Below are 21588 nucleotides of genomic sequence, written 5' to 3' on the forward strand. Positions count from 1 at the left end.
AATGCTCCTTCCCGATGTCCACATTGGAAATCTGACAAAAAGATTATGAATAAGCTTAATTAGGAAAATCTCAGTGAAAGAGCCTTCACATAGTTATTACCATCATTGAGGAAGAATCCTCATTAAGGGCGGTCCTCGCTTGAGGCCGGCGGAGGTCTTTGGCCATCGACAAGGCCCGGTGATGGCTAGCAGAGGGAAAAAATAAAAAATAAAAAAAGTAAAGAAGAGAAAAGTAAAGAAAGAAAAGAGAAGAACAGAAAAAAGGGAAAAATAAATAAACAACTCAATAAAAAATTGGAAAAAAGATTAAATATTATTAAAAATTATCTACGTTAGCGCTGATCTTGTAATGTAGGACGGCCTGCGTCCACATCAGCGATTTTCGTTTAAAGTTGGCCAGGTGGACTCAATTGGCATAAGCACAAAAGCTTTATGACTCAGTTGACAAAAAAAAATTAGGATTAAATTGTCACAATTGCAATAAATTTAGGACTTTTTAAATAATTTTCCCTATTTTGTTGAGTCAGTCAATGAAGCTTGATTCCGAAATTAATTATACAAGTTAATGCTCCTTCCCGATGTCCACATTGGAAATCTGACAAAAAGATTATTAATAAGCTTAATTAGGAAAATCTCAGTGAAAGAGCCTTCACATAGTTATTACCATCATTGAGGAAGAATCCTCATTAAGGGCGGTCCTCGCTTGAGGCCGGCGGAGGTCTTTGGCCATCGACAAGGCCCGGTGATGGCTAGCAGAGGGAAAAAATAAAAAATAAAAAAAGTAAAGAAGAGAAAAGTAAAGAAAGAAAAGAGAAGAACAGAAAAAAGGGAAAAATAAATAAATAACTCAATAAAAAATTCGAAAAAAGATTAAATATTATTAAAAATTATCTAAGTTAGCGGTGATCTTGTAATGTAGGACGGCCTGCGTCCACATCAGCGATTTTCGTCTAAAGTTGGCAAGATTGACTCAATTGGCATAAGTGCAAAAGCTTTATGACTCAATTGACAAAAAAAAATTAGGATTAAATTGTCACAATTGCAATACATTTAGGACTTTTTAAATAATTTTCCCTATTTTGTTGAGTCAGTCAATGTAGCTTGATTCCGAAATTAATTATACAAGTTAATGCTCCTTCCCGATGTCCACATTGGAAATCTAACAAAAAGATTATTAATAAGCTTAATTAGGAAAAACTCAGTGAAAGAGCCTTCACATAGTTATTACCATCATTGAGGAAGAATCCTCATTAAGGGCGGTCCTCGCTTGAGGCCGGCGGAGGTCTTTGGCCATCGACAAGGCCCGGTGATGGCTAGCAGAGGGAAAAAATAAAAAATAAAAAAGTAAAGAAGAGAAAAGTAAAGAAAGAAAAGAGAAGAACAGAAAAAAGGGAAAAATAAATAAATAACTCAATAAAAAATTCGAAAAAAGATTAAATATTATTAAAAATTATCTACGTTAGCGCTGATCTTGTAATGTAGGACGGCCTGCGTCCACATCAGCGATTTTCGTCTAAAGTTGGCAATATGGACTCAATTGGCATAAGTGCAAAAGCTTTATGACTCAATTGACAAAAAAAAATTAGGATTAAATTGTCACAATTGCAATACATTTAGGACTTTTTAAATAATTTTCCCTATTTTGTTGAGTCAATCAATGAAGCTTGATTCCGAAATTAATTATACAAGTTAATGCTTCTTCCCGTTGTCCACATTGGAAATCTGACAAAAAGATTATTAATAAGCTTAATTACGAAAAACTCAGTGAAAGAGCCTTCACATAGTTATTACCATCATTGAGGAAGAATCCTCATTAAGGGCGGTCCTCGCTTGAGGCCAGCGGAGGTCTTTGGCCATCGACAAGGCCCGGTGATGGCTAGCAGAGGGAAAAAATAAAAAATAAAAAAAGTAAAGAAGAGAAAAGTAAAGAAAGAAAAGAGAAGAACAGAAAAAAGGGAAAAAAAATAAATAACTCAATAAAAAATTCGAAAAAAGATTAAATATTATTAAAATTTATCTACGTTAGCGCTGATCTTGTAATGTAGGACGGCCTGTGTCCACATCAGCGATTTTCATTTAAAGTTGGCAAGATGGACTCAATTGGCATAAGTACAAAAGCTTTATGACTCAATTGACAAAAAAAAAAATTAAGATTAAATTGTCACAATTGCAATAAATTTAGGAATTTTTAAATAATTTTCCCTATTTTGTTGAGTCAGTCAATGAAGCTTGATTCCGAAATTAATTATACAAGTTAATGCTCCTTCCCGATGTCCACATTGGAAATCTGACAAAAAGATTATTAATAAGCTTAATTAGGAAAAACTCTGTGAAAGAGCCTTCACATAGTTATTACCATCACTGAGGAAGAATCCTCATTAAGGGCAGTCCTCGCTTGAGGCCGGCGGAGGTCTTTGGCCATCGACAAGGCCCGATGATGGCTAGCAGAGGGAAAAAATAAAAAATAAAAAAAGTAAAGAAGAGAAAAGTAAAGAAAGAAAAGAGAAGAACAGAAAAAAGTGGAAAAATAAATAAATAACTCAATAAAAAATTGGAAAAAAGATTAAATATTATTAAAAATTATCTACGTTAGCGGTGATCTTGTAATGTAGGACGACCTGCGTCCACATCAGCGATTTTCGTCTAAAGTTGGCAAGATTGACTCAATTGGCATAAGTGCAAAAGCTTTATAACTCAATTGACAAAAAAAAAATTAGGATTAAATTGTCACAATTGCAATACATTTAGGACTTTTTAAATAATTTTCCCTATTTTGTTGAGTCAGTCAATGAAGCTTGATTCCGAAATTAATTATACAAGTTAATGCTCCTTCCCGATGTCCACATTGGAAATCTGACAAAAAGATTATGAATAAGCTTAATTACGAAAAACTCAGTGAAAGAGCCTTCACATAGTTATTACCATCATTGAGGAAGAATCCTCATTAAGGGCGGTCCTCACTTGAGGCCGGCGGAGGTCTTTGGCCATCGACAAGGCCCGGTGATGGCTAGCAGAGGAAAAAAATAAAAAATAAAAAAAATAAAGAAGAGAAAAGTAAAGAAAGAAAAGAGAAGAACAGAAAAAAGGGGAAAAATAAATAAATAACTCAATAAAAAATTGGAAAAAGATTAAATATTATTAAAAATTATCTACATTAGCGCTGATCTTGTAATGTAGGACGGCCTGCGTCCACATCATTGATTTTCGTCTAAAGTTGGCCAGATGGACTCAATTGGCATAAGTGCAAAAGCTTTATGACTCAATTGACAAAAAAAAAATTAGGATTAAATTGTCACAATTGCAATAAATTTAGGACTTTTTAAATAATTTTCCCTATTTTGTTGAGTCAGTCAATGAAGCTTGATTCCGAAATTAATTATACAAGTTAATGCTCCTTCCCGATGTCCACATTGGAAATCTAACAAAATGATTATTAATAAGCTTAATTAGGAAAAACTCAGTGAAAGAGCCTTCACATAGTTATTACCATCACTGAGGAAGAATCCTCATTAAGTTTCTTCTCCAAATTCATCATCAAGACATGAAATATGGATACATACATGAAAGATGCACCAGGATGTGTTAGCTGTCTTTGTGATTAAGAACCCAACTATTGACCCTTTTTTGAATTATACAAGAATTCGAACACAAAAGACCCCAAGGAATTGCACAATTCATTGCTGGCAAATTTGCTATATAAGGTCGTGACACTCTCTCATTTCATTGTCCTATTTAGTTTTGAATTCATCACAAAAAATTTTCTTTCAATCTCCACAGGCGATGACTCTTTCTTGGCTCTCTTTGATTATCCTTTTCGTTTCTTCCGCAGCTCCCGTCTGTGCGCAGAAGTTCGATTTTCCAAGCCTGAGTTTACACCGTGAGAAAGCCATCCAAGATCCCAAACGCAGGGTTCCGGTACCCTTAACCAATGATTTCGAAACTTTCTTCTTCAACCAAACGCTCGATCACTTCAACTATCGACCCGAGAGTTACACCACCTTCAAACAACGGTACTTGATCAACTCCAAGTACTGGGGCGGTGCCAATTCTAGCGCTCCGATCCTCATTTACCTCGGTGCCGAAGAGCCGATCGAGAACGACCTAGAGGCGATCGGGTTTCTACCAGAGAACGCTGCTCAATTCAAAGCTTTATTAGTTTATATCGAGGTATCACATTTGGATTTGATCATCGTTTTTTTTTGGGTCCATGCATGAACGATTTGATCTATTTAGTCGTCTAATACGTAATTAGATTCGTTTTAATTTTGGTGAAATACTTTTCCCTGTTCAGCATCGGTACTATGGTACGTCAATCCCATTTGGTATGAGCTTGGAAGAAGCCCTTAAAGACCCTAATGCTCGTGGATACTTTACCTCGTCCCAAGCTTTGGCCGACTACGCAGCTATTATCAGATACATGAAGGAGGAGCTAAAGGCTAAAGATTGTCCTGTGATTGTCGTGGGAGGATCATACGGGGGAAGTAAGTAGAATTAGTGCGTATATATAGCCTACGAATATTAGTAGTGTCCACAAACCTATGGAATGTTTGATTGCTTTTCAAGAGTCCGTGCGATTTTAGGGAAAATTGTCCAAAATGTCTTTAACCTATTGCACTTTTACCAATTTGATCTTAAACCTTTCAATTTTACTAATTAAGTCATGAATCTTTTCACGTTTTGCTAATTGAGTCCATCCAATCAATTTTAGCAAGAAATCGCTAACGTCCTAACACTGACATGGATAATCTTTATATTTTTTTAAAAAATTTCCGAATTTTTATTTTTTTCTTTATTTTTCTTTTTTCCTTCCAAGCTTGGCAAGGGTTGATCAGCCCTCAACAGTGATCGGCGAGGACCGGCCAGCCCTTGCCAGACTTAAGAAAGAAAAAGAATAAATAAAAAATTATAAAAAATCAAATTTTTCTTAAAAAAAATTATAAAAAATCATCAATGACAGCGCTGACTATTCTACGTGGCACTATCGGTGTCCATGTCAGCGATTTCTGGTTAAAATTGGCCAGATGGACTCAATTGGCAAAACGTGAAAAAGTTTAGGATTCAATTAGCACAATTGAAATGTTTGAGACTGAATTGGCCAAAGTGCAATATTTTTAGGACTTTTTGGAAAATTTTCCCTACAACTTTATATGCGAATTGATAAAAAAAAGTTGATAGAACACTTATCAATACATTTTCAAAACATGTACATACAATTGAAGGTTCTCATGCATATAGGAAAAATTAAACACTCAATAATCACTATATATAAGAGAAAAAAATGGGGTTTCGTCTCACCTATGTGGCACGCGCATAGCTACAACACCATTTTCAATTATGCCGGAACGATGAGCTGTTACTACCTTCATTGTCAAGGACTCAAGGAAAATAGGATTATTTTTTCAAGAAAGAAATGTAACTCATTCAATTTATCAAATTGTTGATGGCTAGCTTACGGGGATTTCAGTGCTTGCTTCGTGGTTCCGGCTAAAGTATCCGCATTTGGCCTTTGGAGCTCTGGCCTCGTCTGCTCCGATACTGTACTTTGACGGCATTACCCCACAGGATGGATACTTTTCGGTAGTCACCAAGGACTTCATGGTAATCACACTCCTCCTAATCTTTTCTTTTCGTTCTAATAACGGATCGCCCAAGATTTTTCGAGTACCCAATTTTGCATATCCATTAGATGAGGCAGTCTCCCCACCGAAAGGTTGGTACAAAGAGAATGTGCTAGTGTGGTGATTTGAAAACAGGACTTTAGTGAGAAAGACGGATGCACATATCCCTCGAGCAATCTTTGGGACCTTAATGTTTCTTTCATAACTCGTGCTCCGCCTTGGATGGTTTACACAGGAAGCTAGCAAGACTTGCTACCAAACTATAAGAGACTCGTGGGCGGAGATCGATAGAGTTGCTTCTGAACCTGGTGGCCTCTTACGATTAAGTAAGATCTTCAAAACTTGTAGGTACGTCTTTTTATGCATCGTTTATATATTATGTGTGTGACAATCTCACGACTAAGCGAGATCACACATATGCACTACTTAACGACTTTTTTGGTCGCTCGAGTCGATAACGTGTCATCAATGTTCGAAGCTAAATTGACGTTTAATTAGTACTTGTTTTGAATGTTCTTTGGGTGACTTAGGCCTTTGGAGAGTGGGGATGAGCTGAAGAACTATCTGATATTACAGTACGCGGGAGCAGCTCAATATGATGATCCACCAACATATCCAGTGGAAGTAATGTGCAAAGGCATTGATGGAGGAAATACTTCTGAAACTGGCATTCTTGAAAAAATATTTGCAGGCGTCGTTGCCTCGCATGGAAACTCCACATGCTACATCGCTCCTCCCACCGGCACTACCCCTTCTCAAACCAAGTTGGGCTGGGGGTGGCAGGTATATTACTCTACAGTTTCATTTGGTTTATTGAGTGAAGTGACAAATCGTTGGTTCTTCGATATGATCCATTTGCTTCAAGGAACTAACTTTTGCAAATCAAACATAGGTCAAACAATGCTCATTTTGACCATTAAAGACGATCACGGGTTTGTCTAGGCTATACAAAATTAAGGAAAAAAGTACTTTACAAAAAAGTATTTTGTGCTGCAGGCTGTTTCATCATCTGTCGTAAGTATGTATTGCTTGCATTTTATATATCCTTAGGGTACGAGAAACTTGTACAACATTTACGTCCAAGTAGGATGAATTGAATACGCTCATCCCATAAACAATCTTTGTTTCGGCAATTATCATGGTCAGGAGATGTCCTAATGCAATTCTGTAATTAAATCGCCTCGTTTCGCTTGGACTGAAAGAGAGAGCTGTTTGCAGAGATGCAGCGAGATGATGATGGGCGTAGGCATTACCAACAATTCTATGTTTCAAGCAAATCCTTTCAACTTGAGCAACTTCAATGATCGATGCAACAGCTCGTATGGCGTCATGCCTCGGCTGCATTGGATCACCACTTATTACGGCGGTCATGTATGATTTTCAGTGATTTTTCACAAAGATATGGCCTTGATATTTTGTCATTAAATGAAATTGATATCCATGCATCTAAAGATCATTGAAAAACCTTCAAGTCTTTGCTGTTCACTTGTTTCTCTTGTTAAAAAATTGCAGGATATAGAACAGGTTCTTCGGAAGTTTGGCAGCAACATTATTTTCTCAAATGGGCTTCGAGATCCTTACAGTAGTGGCGGGTATAGAAACTTAACAAATTTACTTGCAGAAGATTCGAAATTTCCATTTAGTTTGGTTTAACAATTTCTTTATTTTACTCAGGGTCCTCAAGAACATTTCAGACACTATCGTCGCTATCTATACACAAAAAGGTATACATACTTTCACAATCTTGATTTAGTGGATAAATCAAGAGGTTATTCCATAACCAAGCATGTACCTATTTGCATTAGTTTCAGGTATATCAGATTCTTTTTTGTTTACAAAAAGTCGATATGAGTGCGCTGTAAGATATAAATTAAGTGAAAAATAAAAGGTAAAAGCCAATTCAAACAATCCCCTAATATTGTGGCTACATATTATGCAGGTTCTCATTGTCTGGACATACTTGTAGCAGACCAAACTGATCCAAAATGGTTGGTCAGGCAACGAAAAATGGAGGTTGAGATTATAAAAGGGTGGATCACCAAGTATCATGCTGATCTACTGGCTTTCAAACAATGATACAAAGCCTTCATGCCCAAAAGTAGCCATTTCAATAAGAGATTAGAACAAACAGACGGGCTTGAGTCTTACCATAAGGTTGTACTTGTAACTCTTGGCTCCATTAACAGTGAACTTTATAAATGAAAAGAACTAGTTCACCCAATGTCATTTTTGTAGGTTACTTGATTCGGCGCGGAGCTTTACATAAAATAGCCTTTTCGTCATTATAAAAGAAAAAAGGGATAAGTGCATTAAAAGTCTTAAACTTATTGTGATGGTACAATTATGTCCTAAAATTTTCAAAGAATATAATTAAGTCATGAAACTTGTCACAAAAATGCAATTGACGAAAATGCAATTGAGTTCTAAAAGTTTTAAAAGTGCAATCAAGTCCTAAAACTAATCAAATTTGGTCCAAACAAGTCTTTCCGTTGATTGAATTTTTTAAAAGTTTTAGGATTCGATTGCACTTTCGCGATAAGTTGCATTTTTTGAAAGTTTTAGGATTCGATTACACTTTCCTGATAAATTTTAAGACTTTCAGTGCATTTATCCCAAAGAAAAATAAGCTGTAGCCAATTCCATTACAAAAAGATGAAGAAAAGCAAGCAAGCAAACTCTAGGACTTGTACGATCTAATAGTCAAGACTCAAGGTTGTGTTATGTTGCACGATCCATTTAGGACCATTTGTAACGAGGGAGGAATTCACCTCAAGTGGTCTATCATCTTTAATTTACCATTTTGAATCTTAATGGGATGACTTAAATTTTCATTATTCCCTAGTCGTCGACCACCTACATCCTTCAAAATTTTTCTTAAGTGTTTCTGAGAGCGAAAACCTTCGGCCAGGAGAACACGATTTGGATCGAAAGTCATCCGCAACCTAGATCATTATAGATTTTCAAAGTGTTCCTTAGTGCGAAAGAACTCAGCCACCAGGAACCGATCTGAAGTGAACGAACATTTTTTTTCCTCAAAAGTATAGGTTATTAGGAATCGGGTTAACAATGTATTTATAGCATGTATCTCATATAACGAGACTCCCATACTAAGTTGCATTGCGTGAGATTGTTTACGAGAAATGATTAGATAACTGACATTAATCTTCTATGAGATTAACAACTTATTCTGGATCACAAAAAATAAATAATAAATAATTAAAAATCGTTATGAGATCCATCCCTTTTAGGATTTGCGCCTCTCATCATATTATTATTCTCACAATCCCCCGAAACTATTATGCTAGTAGCAAAACTCATTGTTTATATCGGATTCGACATCCCATTATATTTTTGTTTCTTAAGAAACATAAGAAAGGCACTCGGTTTTGTCGAGTCGGTCAATGAAGCTCAATTCGGAAATTAATCATACAGGTCAATGATCCTTGTTGAAGTACCACAGTGAGAAATTGACAAAAAAGAATATTAACAAGCTTTCAGTTAGAAAAAATTCAGATAAAGAGCCTTTTCACATAGTTACTTTACCACCATATCTGAGGAAGAGCCCGCATTAAATTTCCAAAAACACGAGCACAGGAGATCCCATGGAACTGTTGACCTCAAGAAATCGAATTGCACCATTGATTGCTGGAAGAATGCTGTATAAGGTCAGGACTCTCTAATTTCATTGTAATATTAAAGGTGTGTTTGTTTGAGTGAGCGAATTAGTTTTCTAAACTTCTACGTATTTGGTTTACTGAAAATAATCGGTCAATGAAGAATCATTCACGGTTGAAGAAAATATGCATGTTTAAAATTAGGAAAATTAATTTCCTAAACGAAAAAGGAGAAAACATATTCGTAAAAAATGATTTTTCAGAAAGGATTTTTGTTAGGGTTAATAATACGAAAAACCCCAAACTGGTACACCTGTGACAAATTTACCCCGAACTAATTTTTTTACCACAAAAAATCCCAAACTGATATATCTGTGACAAAGATGCTTAAAATTATATATACTTTACTTTGAGCTTATTAAATTCGAGTTTGAAATCGAGTCCATCTATGTCTCTAATCACGATGAAGTCGAGTCAAGCTCGAATATTTAGATGTTTCGGTGCGGTCGCTTGAATATCTAAATGTTTCATAAAAACGTAACCAAACTCAAACTTAGAAGAACTATTCATTTATCCCAATGAGCTATTCTATTTGACGATCCAACCATGACCTCATCGCCGCCGTTAGCCGGCGGGCAAGTTCCTCCGCCGCCGCCGCCGCCGCCGATCCACCAGAGCGACGCCGACGAGGATGACGAGAACGTGAAGCAGCTCCGAGAGTGCTCTTCTCTGTACCTTTCGTTGCAGGTACGTATGTTCTGAAGAACCCTAAACCTTCCGATCATTCCCTTCCGCTGCTTCTGGTGATGAAAATCCCACGTGGGTGTCTTCAGGATTGTCTTGTCAACCACGACAGAAACTGGAAATCGTGTCAAAAAGGTACGCCGTAGATGGGATTGTCGCGAAATTTACGTTGATGAATTAGCGATGCGTCTGATGACGGCGATTGTGCCTTTGTGTTGTTTGACATGGTCAATAGAAGTGCAAGCTCTCAAGGCGTGCAATGAGAAGAGGAGTGGCAGAGGAAGGAAATGAAGATTCGAGTGAGGTTGGACATTGAAGCGCTCCGCTTGCTTTTGTATTCTAAAGGGCTAAGAAATACTGACTACTGAATTGTGAACTGTGGGATTAGCAAGATTTTGTTTATCTTGTATTGATTGACCTTCAGGAAGCAGAAAGTTGACCTTGTTTTTTGGGAATTCTTCCTGTATTGGATGTTTATGAGAGAAGTTAGTTAATTTGATTCCATTGATGGAGCAATAAGCACGGTTTGTGTATCTGGAATCGAGGGTCATGGTCGAATATTCTTGCTTTTGTTCATATGACATCTGCCTGAAGAATTCGGCAAGCTGAGATCTTCCTCTTTGATAAACCCTTTGAGGCGGCTCCTGCAGCCTTTGCTTTCCCGCTGAAATTGGCGAGTAGAATCAGGCTATCCCATCTCATTTTGCTTGATATGAATGAGATGTTGGAGTTGATGGTCCTTTTGATTTCTCCTTTTGTTCATCGGTTTTGGACTCTCAGATTTCTACTTAAGTTTTGGTGTGGTGGCATTGGAAATCCGAAGTCACATGCCTTCCATCATAAAATGTATGATGCATCCATATGTCCACATTTGAAATTTATGTTATCGTTTTATGTTTAATAAAGAAGCACGAGATATCAGAAAATTGACGGAGTTAAGTGCTGGAACTCCTAAAAAATAGCCTCCTTCAAATATTGAGAATGAAACTCCTGGTGCATGTGGTGTCTGAAGGTGTGTCATCTGAATGCAGTCAGTTTTTCTTACAAAGTGAATATCTTGTACTGAATATCGATCCGTTCCTCCTCTGTTGAATGGGGACATACATGCGTGTTCTCCTTGGTGGAATTCTTAGGCTTGCCCTTGTTGCTGTTCTACTGTAGATTGTTCAACTTTTTCTCTCTATTTATTGTCCCTCTTTTGCTTTGCTGCCTATAATACCTCTTTCTTTGCTTATCTCTAGTTTGAATACAGCTTGAAAATTATTTAGGGATCATGAGAGTTGTACCTTTGAGGGCCTTTATTGGTTAGACATTTTGTTAGGTGGATATCCTAAGATGATGACTCTAATATTGCATCTCAACGATGTGTTTGAAGCTGTTGCAAATCAAAAGATATGGCAGTTCATGGTTTAGCATATGAATTATTGGCTGAGGTTGAAGCTTCCCTCGGAAGATCGCAGGGCTTGAAACCAGTAACATGAGGTTCAGGAAAATGTATGTGGCTTGTGAGCAGATCTTTATTAAAACTGAGGAACAGATGATTGTAGAATATATTACTGTTCTCACATAAAGTCCGTTGTGTTTTTCTTTATTCCAGGAGATGAAGGAAGCCAATTTTTGTCCCTATTAATATCAACCATTTTATGGGTAGAGATCTTTGCAAGGTTATGCTCATCAAAAGTGCGTGATTTGGTTGGCCTGGTCCTCCAAATGAGCTTGATATGCAAATGCACATTGGTTTTTGTCTTAGTAGATCTGTGTGCTCATTGCTTGCCACTTTCACGAGTACAGATGCTGGAGTTTTATTTGGCACTGGGCTACTGTGGTAACCAGAATTCAATAAAATTCACATCAAAGCTAAGCCAATTGTTGGTTATTCCTTATAGTGGCCACTGCATCCAATACTGTTTAACATACACCAGTTAAATCTCCCATTTACTCAAATGGAAAACCAAACAAAAAATCTGCCTTTACTCGTCTTTGGTTAAGTACATACCAGAATACACCATAATTTCGTTCTTTGTTGCAATAAGATACGATTAACGCAACGGTGGGAGTTGAGGGACTTGGTAATTACACTCCAGATTCCTGATATCTCCAACAAGAAGTACCATTTAGTCTTCCATTGTTGTCAAATTTCTGAGCATATGCCTGTTGTTTTCGAGGTTCATGACGATTTCTCAGACATAGTTTATTGAAACAGTGTTGGCACGTTGCCGTCCAGCAATCGGAGTCAGAGCCACCTTGCCTTCGAAAACATGGCCCGAATGCCAACCACAAGCTGCATGCTTAGTCTCAGTTGTTCTTCCATCTGGGTTCAGCTGTGAATCTGTTCTTTTTGTAGGTGCAATATTCAAAACATTGATTTTGACCAAAAACAATGTAGATGAAAGATCACATCACAGCACGATTGCTCTAGGTACACCCCCTAGATAGCTGGCCCGCCGCAACCGAACCAAACTTGGATGTGGACTTGTGAACTGGTGTGTCGCAACATTATAAAATACCTGCAAAGAACTTGTTCTAATTTTTCTTATCAGGAATACCAGCAGGTATAGGATTTGACACTTGCCGGGAAGCAACTAGAGTCTGCAAAAAGAGTCTCTTGTGTCCTTTTTTTTCCTTAATTTGAGAACTTAGTGATCCAATTCTCCCCATAAAAATCTGCGAAAAAGGGGGAATATCCTGGTCAATAGATGCTTGCTATGCAAAAGAGAATGTGAGACATCTCCTTTGTTGTCCTTGGACAAGAATGCTCTGCGCAGGTTAGCAGATTTGGAAAGAGCAAACAAGATAGCATTTGAAGGAAATAGTGTCTTCTGTTTTCGTAACTGTTGAAGCTGGTTCGACATACTTATAGAGTGGGAAATTACTTGGGATGAATGCATTGACTCACGTTGTAGTTGCTTAGTCTTCTAAATGAGTCGTTTTTTGGCGTTCTCAGCTCCTTTTGTCTATGGGTTTGCACTCCTTTGCATTCTATAGTATCGAACAAATTTCATTGAACATCAACGTAGAAGTGTAGTCATGACCACCTTCATGAGCTTAATGCCCTTACCATACTTTGGATAACCCGAGTGAGGCAGCAAGAGGCAGGCTGATTCGCCATGTCAAAATAGGTCCTTTGATCCTAAGTGCCACCTTCCATGTCGTGGTTCTTTTGTGAAGGTCGGGCTGTATTCTCTGTCCCGGGAAGAAGTGGAAGGAGTTAGGAGGAGGGGGCGCAAAAGAGGCTAAGACACGCTGTCTCGTTCCAAAGATGCATGCTTACTTATTAGGAATGCTCTCGCTTCTAATTTGTTTCGAAGGCGTGGTCTCTGAACAATATTCTCCAGTGAATTTTGATTAATCTCCCTGGAACTGGACGAATACCGCACTAAGCTCGAGTTATTTATCTTCAATTGAGGTCAATGTGATGAGAAGACACTGTAGAATTCATTTTTGTACATGACATATTCTGCCTAAACCTCTTGTCATGGATTCACGGCACGCTTTTCCTTTGTAATTAACCAAATGAAGGAGCTGTCACTCTTCCCTGGAAATTGCTTGTGCTTCTAGTCTAGGTTATGTGATCCATCTCCTGTCGATGGCGCTTGTGTTTCTCTTTAACCTGACCATGTCTTAGTTTTCTATCACCATCGATAAGAATAGAGTAGAAAATGTTAGATTTATGCCTAAGTTTCGACATGGCCATCCCTCAGTCGCACACAATTTGATCGCAAAAATCTAAAAAACATCTGATCTCCACGTACTGCGCTGCTTGTACTACAGTCTCAGACCGAATGAGGAAGCAGAGCATGAAGAAAAACTGATAGAGGCAAAGTGCTGGGATTCTCTTACCGATGGTGTTTTCGCTATCAGGGCATGTGACTGTGAAACTGTATAATTAGATAATTTGCCAACTCGTTAAGCCATTGCACACTGGGACAAAATTAACAGCTCATTCTTTTAGATTTGGATGGGGAGATGCATGGCGTCATGTCTCATTGATGGGATCTTAGACTTGTTCTTACCGCTCTTCTCCTCTAAAGCAAGACATATGCATTATATGAGCAATGTGGTGAGCAAAGCCAATCAAGTAGTGTTCTTCAAAGAGTGCTATGTGGTCGTTACGTATTCGTAATATGTGATTTGCCTATCAGAATAAGTCCGGGGAATACTAACTTCCTCTGAAGCTTTGAATCAATCTTCTTTTGGGACGTCTCCCACCCATCTGGTCGCTCTTTTGCTTCGTTTCTCCATTCGATGTTTGCCTAATTCTCTGTCTCTCTAGATTAGATACAAATTCAAAACAATCAATTTGCAGATTAGTAGTCGCACTTTTGAGGGCCAATGATGCTTAAGATGCTCAGTTAGGTGGAAGTCTTTAGATGATTCAGAATCTCAGATGAAACAACTACTGAAACCAGAATTCAATCAGTTTCACAGCAAAGCCAAAGCGGAATCTTCAGTTTAATCTCCAGCTACTCCGCTCATCTGGACTATATCACAGAGAACACATTCTATGCAAAACCATAATGTCCGTTCATCACCCATAAGTAGGTCCCATATTTGCCTTCCATTATTCACTAAAATCCAAGCATAGTCTGTTCTCGAGTTTCACGAGGATTTCTCGGGCGCAAATTTGATTGAAATGCTGTTGACACAATGGCGTTCATCAGTCGGTGTCGAAAATCCCTCGCCCTTGAAAACATGGCCCAAGTGCCCGCCACAAGCCGCACATGTAATCTCAGTTCTTCGTCCATCTGGGTCCGGCTGAAAAACAGTTCTTGTTAGAGGTGCAATTGGCAACGTTATTGGGACCACGACAAAGACTGAACCAAAGATTGAACTCACGGTGCGATTTATTGCACCAGGGAAACCCTCATAGAAAGCTGGCCAGCCACAGCCAGAATCAAACTTGGTGGTGGACTTGTAAAGCGGAGTCCCACATCCAGCACAGTTATAAACACCTTCAGCAAAGAACTTGTCGTACTCCCCTGTGCCTCGCAACCTGCACAAAAATCAAATCTAATCCTCGCAAACATACAGTATTCTCCAAATCTATCAATCTGTTCCAGATTTTTAACGAAAGACCACAAAAAAACATTCACTGATTACAGCCTGCGAAAGTCCTAACATAACAATTCACGAGTTCCCGTCATAGTGAGAGATAGCTTGTTGTGTCATAAAAGTTCCAGCTTGCTCGTGGGAAAAGAAGCATCGGTACCAAATTCAAATTGAAGATCCACTCTCACTGAATACGACCCAACTCGCTGAATCAGAACTCTAAAGCACAAGCGTAAGCAGCCTGTCTCTTGGGGTGCAGTAACTACTTGTACCCAGTAGAGCACCCAACAGATGTGTCTCAGCTCTGTTGTTTGATTGTACCGCAAGCAACAAAATTATATATAAAGACGTTCTGAATTTGCAAAGACAAGATCATCTGCTATATCAACTTAGATGCAGACTCACCATCTTATACAACTGAAACACTCCACCTTGACCATTGTTCCTTTTTCATTCCCCAGAAACCTAAAATGTTACAAGCCTAGAAGATACATCACAAGCCTTTTTTCGGGTCTTTCACAGTGTGTATAAACCAATAAAATATTCCACAATTCGAACTCACATTTCACTAATTTAGATTTCTCTGCGATCTGAAACTTTCAACTTCCACAAATGGACAACCATCTTCGCTTCTGTAATCATTCTAAAACCCAACTTCATCAGAGTCGGAGCTGTTGAAACAGTTTTGGTTCCATCAATCGACAGCACGCCGACCCACCACACTCCCACCTCCATTGAACAATCAAGAATCGATGAATCATCAAACAAAGGAACAAATAAGAAAATTCACAAACCCTGGAAGCCAAACCCCCCAAGAAAAAAACTTGGGAATTCGACCATTAAACAGGACGAGGCTGGAATCGACTCAATTCACCAGATAAACGAGCGATTTGCGCATAAGGAAAAAGAGAGAGATGGAGAACAATTACTCGGTGCCCTTTGCGCGGAGGATCCGAAACTGCTCGGGAGAAAGAACAGCTCTCCATTCCTCCTCCGTCTTTTCGATCTTACCAGTCGAAGCCATGTCTATATCGAGAGAGATCGAGAGACAGAACTGCTTGCTTCTTCTTTAGATAAGATTGGATCGTGCGTGGCTTCTATTATATGAATTGGAACTGAACAAGGGGAACGTGCGAACGTAGACGCTTTCAAGGAGAGGCCAAGTGAACGGGGACGTGAACCGGGGCAATATCCGGTGCAGGTTGTAATCTTTGTGGATTAGGTGAGTCGAAGGCTTTGACTTTTTTTCTTTTTTTTTTGCATATGTTGCATCTAAGGTTGTAAATACTTTATTTAGATCTCTAAGCGATTTTTGTTGTATATTCGAATTAGGTATTTTGTCGAAAAGCTTAATGAGAAAGTCAATGTAGATGTTAGGTGATACCATTGTCGAAAAGCTTAGTAGTGTCCTACACGCAGCAAGGTGGGGGGAGGGGCTACCATTGGCACCGTTGAGCTCGCAAGGGAGGTGTTGGGGTCACCAAACGGTGTCGTGGGGCTCGGACCATGGCTAGGTTGCCTCACCGAGTGGGGTGGGGGCAAGAGGCGATGGCAACATGGGGTAAGGTGACAGTGGCGATGTGTGAGCATGAGCATCGCCGGAGCTAGACGTCGTCTCGTCCTTGTTCTTGCCAAAACAATTTTGAAAAGGGAAAAATTATCGGGAAATTATGATGAATACGTATCTTTTATCAGAACGAGATGACATTACCTGAATATGGTAACTCCGATCCTAGGAGATAGCGACTATTGCGTCATGGTCACTATTTCTATAGACCCTCCGTCTGTGCGTGTGCACGTGAAGGTGCGCTTGTGTACATATGTGCACCGTGCAAACATGTGTGCTTTCTAAGCATAAGAAGTCATTGGCACCACATAAGTCACATTGACACCACATAAGAAGACATTATTAAAATGTACAATGGTTACTTATGATCGAGAAAAGTGGACAAGCAATGTTGCAATTTTAGTAAAGGTAGATGGATCATTGATAGTGTCGATATCTAAATTTTGATGACTCCATTTAATCGTTTTACTACATAAAAATTAGGGATCGACCATTACCCTAAACAAAGATAATATTAATTTGCATCTATATATTAGAAAAATTATAGTGATAAGCTCACATAAATTGCATTTTAATTGGACCGGTGCTGAATGGGTTTAAGCATGGAGACTTTGAGCTTAATAAAATTATTTGGACTAAGCCTACAAGAGCATGAAATTTGGCCAAGCCCATTGAAAATCCATACTGGCTGAAGATCACATGTAAGGTGCACATGGGGAGTGCTAAACTCGGTAAGCTTACATTCCCTAATCAAATTAAGGAACAAGGCATTTTGTGCTCAAAATTTCGGTCATAAGGGAGGGAATGGAGAGGCATCCTAATTTCCTATCTTAAATATATCACATAATCTCTTTGGTTCAATATTAGAAATTGATATCTTGAGAAGAGCCTTAAATCTAGGGGTGAGCAAAGGAACCACACTGAATTGGCCTACTCTGGACGGTTCACGGTTCCGACTGTGAATATCGGTTCAGTTCCCGATTTCACGTGTGGACCCATTCACTTGGATCGGACTGATATATATATATATATATATATATATATATATGTTTCAAAACCCTAATTACCCTAATTAGAGTGTTCCATCGAGCCTTCCTTAATCCCTCATTCACTTCACTCTCCCCTCACGTATTCACACTTGCTCTCGCAGCCTTGCTTCCTCATGAGTCACGACGCCCATCACTCCCTCTCCTGTAAGTCCTTAGTCCCTCTTCGGTTAGAGTGGTCTACATGAGAAATTAAGTAGATTTGTCATGTAGACTGTGTATTTGAAGTGAAGCTTTTGAACCATGGCAAACTCTCGTAGTGATTGTTGTGTTATGATTGTTGAAGTTTGTGGCAAACTCACAAGTGGTGAAGCTTGTGAATTTACATGTATAGCCAATTTTAGACACGGCCAATTTTATGAACCCACCTGGGAACCGAACCGGATTTATGGTTCCGTTTCCGAGTGAATCCAAGTATCAGTGGGTGATTCCCGATTTTTAGTTTATGGAACTAGCCCTTCGTGGATGATTTCCAGTTCCAGGTTGAGAAGGGGGCCACCTTAAAACTGATAGTCCCTATTTAAATCTATACTTATATAAGCATTCTTTCCTCACAATAAAATATGGGGGGGGGGGGTGGTGTTGTTTCCCATATGAGGTTGGCAAAGGCTCACAACACATATACACGATATACACACGACGCTAAATATAAGGTGCTCTTTTCTCCTTAAGTTCACTGCTTACCCTTAGCCTGCTGCCACCGCACCCCACCACTCGATTAGCACCTCTGTCAAGTTTTGTTACACGCCACATGAACCGGCGAAGCACCTAGCAACCCCTCAGTGAATTCCATCACTATTGCAAGCTCCTAGACCTCCCATCACGGCCACCACTGTAAACCTTTGCGCCAACACAGCACCACCGTCGGCCAACAGATTAGGACGATCCCTCATCCCAACAACCAACGTCCTCCTAATGAAGCAGCCCAGCTCTTCGGCCCTTACTCATTAGCTTGGGATCATTGTCCTGACACCTCATGCACCACTATTGCACCTCATTGTCGTGCCTGGTGGAGCAACCAACAAGCCTTCGTCGTGCCAGTGTACTCCCTGTAGTGTCCTAAAAAAGTCTCAGCGTCCACCTGCATCACCGTTGACCCTGCAATAGCATCTAGCTCCTTTTGACGTGCTTGGCTAACTCCCGGCGCTCCAAGCCAGATCCTAGCAGCACTTGTGAGTCCCTCGACAGCTTCTTGTAGCGTTTTCTAGTAAGCACTATGTCACGTCCTGGCCAAGACCGTAACATGTGGTTTGCTTTGCGACATCCCGTTCATTATTATTTTTTCGTTATGAACAAGCGGATGCATGAAATTGGGACAATCAAAACAATCAAAATCAGAACAAACATCAGGATCAAGATAAGCATCACGAGCAAACCTTCTTACATGATAGCTTATATATACATTACAAGCCAAGCCTTTTTACATACCCTATCTTTTATGGGCCGATTCACACACATACATATACCCGCTATAACAACATGGTTGGGTTATGCTTAGCACCTCTACCGTGGTCATTCAGCCAAGCTCCAAAAAGGGTCTCCCAAAAGTTTCCTTCAAAACTTGCTCGGTCCCTCTTGAGCCGGAACCACTGCCTAGACTTCACTTGCGGCGTTCCCGGGTGCCGGCCTATTGGCACCACCGAAGGGACCATTGAACTCGCGGAGGGGCCCAAACAAACCTTCGCTCGTCCACATGTACTATGCTTCATACTTGTGGGGAACGGGATTCTCAAATCTCTCATCTACTAGGACTTGCGAGATCACCTTCCGGTAAGTACGACCTGTTTCCACATCTACCACATCCAAAGCATCAACTACGAGTTCTATAGGAACATCGAAACGCACTGGCAGAGCCGCCATCCTACAAGTCTGGGAAAAACAACAGGGAGTGACATTGACTTAGTAAGTAAATCCACTAATTTCAAGTGAGGAGGAACAAATCGTCGCCGGACCCGCGTCCGACCTTACCGCCATGGGTTGTCACTGGCAGATCAATAGCAAAGGTATTTCTTACCTTGCCTATGTACTACTCATGGAGCACACAGTTGCTAAGAGAACATCAAGCATGGTATTTACATGATGCATGCAAAGATAGAACACACGGGATTGATTCATTCTTGACGGAAATCCACCAGTCCTTTCAAAATCCATTGGGCATTCGAAATCCATCGGGAAACGTCTCGAAATCCATCGTAGACGGCTTTAGTCTCACGTGTGTCCATGCGTTACAACCATCAAGCAATCCAAGTCTTATCTTTCTTTTATAGCCATGCAAACAATAGTCCGAAGACATAAGTGCAAGTGCGATTCATGGACTTAACCGAAATTAACTATTATGTCGGCCACGGTCCAAGGCTCGTGACTTGATCCGATGCGCCAAGCAATAAACCAAACCAACTTAACTCGGATCCGATACGCCTCAATATTGAACCTTTGCCAAGCAAGTTTCGACCTATGCACCATAGCGTGCATACAAGACATACGTTCCTTCTTTCGCGGCCGAGTCATGCATCAACTCGAACTTGTAGCATGCAAAGGACAAAACGACCAGCAAGCTTTATGCAAAGTCCAAGCACAAATCGGGTACAAACACTAGCCAACAACACCTTTCATCATCCTATCTCGGGATTAGGAAATCTATTTACACTACTCGACAAAAGCGAGATTTAGCGGGGATCAAGAAAGTGACGTGAGAAGAAGATGGTCATTGGCGTGACCAAGGGAGACGATGGCGTGAGGAAGAAGGGAGAGGAGCCGGACGGTGAGGTGGTGTGAAAGAGAGAGTGGCGTGAGAGTTGGTGGTGTGAGGAAAAAGAAGGCTAGGTGGGGACCAAGCCTATTTATAGTGTGGTCCACTAAAGGTCCTTACTGAAGATGGAGCCAAATTTAATAATGGAGGGCCCTAAAAGTCTAGGTTAATAATGAAGAGGTCTTGAAAGTCTTTGACCATTATTAAGCTTCTTATTCAAGCCTTCAATTAAGGCCACTCATTTCCAACTTGATCTCCAAGTTTCTCTCCTAGGGTCATTGTACCCTGTTAGATCAATTAAGACCAAAATGATGATTGTCCTTGGTCTCTCTCTGTCCCTAGGCATGATCCTCTCCTCTTGAATTAGGCGTGTACTTCATTGGTCTTGGTCTTCAAGACATAAATTATTGATGTCTTCCTCAAGACACCTCAATTATTGTCCCTCTTTCTATCATTGGTGCCTTCTTTAATAAACTCCATTATTGATTTCACATTGGCCCTCATTTCTCACGTGAAGAGCTCCTTGAATGTGAGCTCCTTGTCCTTAGTTTCAAGACACTCAATAATTGCTAGGGAGAGTCACCTTTTATTTTATTAATCAAGGGACACCTAGCTTGGTCTCTATTATTAGTCTTCTTACAAGATAAACCTCATTATTAACAACTTGCTAAAGAAGTTGTCAATTTGTCTCTTGTTCATGAATCCCCTCTCTAGGCATGGACCACCCTCTATAATTCCAAAATTATTGGTCTCAAGCAAGACAATACAATTATTGGTGCCAAGGTTCTATTATTGGGGTTGTTCTTCATCATTGGTGCCAAGGTTCTATTATTGGCAACTTAGTCATATCAAGTTGTCTTTTTGTGCAAAGTGCTCCTAGGCATGAACATGGTGTGCCTATCTCAAGAGCACTCCATCATTGGGGTCCTTACTAGTTCTAATGGCACATCATTTCATGGACACCCAAATTTTCACTAAAACTTGGCTTAGCAAGGAACTAAGGTAATTTTGTTAGTGGTTTGCCCTAGGAATCAATCGAGGTTGATACTCTAATATTATTTGTGGATTAGGTTGTGTCGGAAAACCGACATTCACTATACTTAGGTAGTCATAATGTCTTGTTAGAGACCGCTTATGACTTGTGGGCCAAAAAAGGTTTTGAGCACACTGCTAATGTTTAGTGAACCTACAAGGTCGCATA

At 39.6% G+C, this 21588-nt stretch overlaps 3 protein-coding genes across 3 annotated transcripts; 2 read left to right on the forward strand and 1 right to left on the reverse strand.

Moving 5' to 3' along the window:
- Nucleotides 1–3780: 3780 nt before the first annotated feature.
- Nucleotides 3781–7694, forward strand: LOC130136220 (uncharacterized). Its single transcript, XM_056306387.1, has 9 exons — nt 3781–4167; nt 4292–4481; nt 5465–5598; nt 5854–5966; nt 6149–6401; nt 6837–6989; nt 7131–7210; nt 7293–7342; nt 7558–7694. Exons 1-9 carry the CDS (start codon nt 3781–3783, stop codon nt 7692–7694), a joined length of 1497 nt encoding a protein of 498 aa, XP_056162362.1.
- Nucleotides 7695–9778: 2084 nt separating this feature from the next.
- LOC115691366 (uncharacterized) lies at nt 9779–10478 on the forward strand. The gene is made up of 3 exons (XM_030617974.2): nt 9779–9979; nt 10066–10111; nt 10212–10478. Exons 1-3 carry the CDS (start codon nt 9839–9841, stop codon nt 10265–10267), a joined length of 243 nt encoding a protein of 80 aa, XP_030473834.2. The 5' UTR covers nt 9779–9838; the 3' UTR covers nt 10268–10478.
- Nucleotides 10479–14359: 3881 nt separating this feature from the next.
- On the reverse strand, nt 14360–16211 carry LOC115691364 (peptide methionine sulfoxide reductase B5-like). Its single transcript, XM_030617970.2, has 3 exons — nt 15955–16211; nt 14813–14969; nt 14360–14731 (listed from the first exon to the last, which is right to left on the reverse strand). Exons 1-3 carry the CDS (start codon nt 16047–16049, stop codon nt 14576–14578), a joined length of 408 nt encoding a protein of 135 aa, XP_030473830.2. The 5' UTR covers nt 16050–16211; the 3' UTR covers nt 14360–14575.
- Between the last annotated feature and the right edge of the window lie 5377 nt (nt 16212–21588).

Source organism: Syzygium oleosum, unplaced genomic scaffold (assembly GCF_021117445.2).
Source record: "Syzygium oleosum isolate NSW1041296 unplaced genomic scaffold, Sole_v2.1 Sole_v2.43, whole genome shotgun sequence".
In the NCBI taxonomy this organism is placed as follows: Eukaryota; Viridiplantae; Streptophyta; class Magnoliopsida; order Myrtales; family Myrtaceae; genus Syzygium; species Syzygium oleosum.

Bases quoted from the DNA above. Each gene is read 5' to 3' on its own strand.
- LOC130136220 (XM_056306387.1), top strand. From the start codon at position 3,781: ATGACTCTTTCTTGGCTCTCTTTGATTATCCTTTTCGTTTCTTCCGCA. The intron at 5,967-6,148 runs GTACGTCTTTTT...TGGGTGACTTAG, and splicing joins AAGATCTTCAAAACTTGTAG to GCCTTTGGAGAGTGGGGATG. The intron at 7,211-7,292 runs GTATAGAAACTT...TATTTTACTCAG, and splicing joins GATCCTTACAGTAGTGGCGG to GGTCCTCAAGAACATTTCAG.
- LOC115691366 (XM_030617974.2), top strand. From the start codon at position 9,839: ATGACCTCATCGCCGCCGTTAGCCGGCGGGCAAGTTCCTCCGCCGCCG. The intron at 9,980-10,065 runs GTACGTATGTTC...GGGTGTCTTCAG, and splicing joins CTCTGTACCTTTCGTTGCAG to GATTGTCTTGTCAACCACGA. The intron at 10,112-10,211 runs GTACGCCGTAGA...CATGGTCAATAG, and splicing joins CTGGAAATCGTGTCAAAAAG to AAGTGCAAGCTCTCAAGGCG.
- LOC115691364 (XM_030617970.2), bottom strand. From the start codon at position 16,049: ATGGCTTCGACTGGTAAGATCGAAAAGACGGAGGAGGAATGGAGAGCT. The intron at 14,970-15,954 runs GTAATTGTTCTC...ATTTTTGTGCAG, and splicing joins CTCCGCGCAAAGGGCACCGA to GTTGCGAGGCACAGGGGAGT. The intron at 14,732-14,812 runs GTGAGTTCAATC...ACTGTTTTTCAG, and splicing joins CTGGTGCAATAAATCGCACC to CCGGACCCAGATGGACGAAG.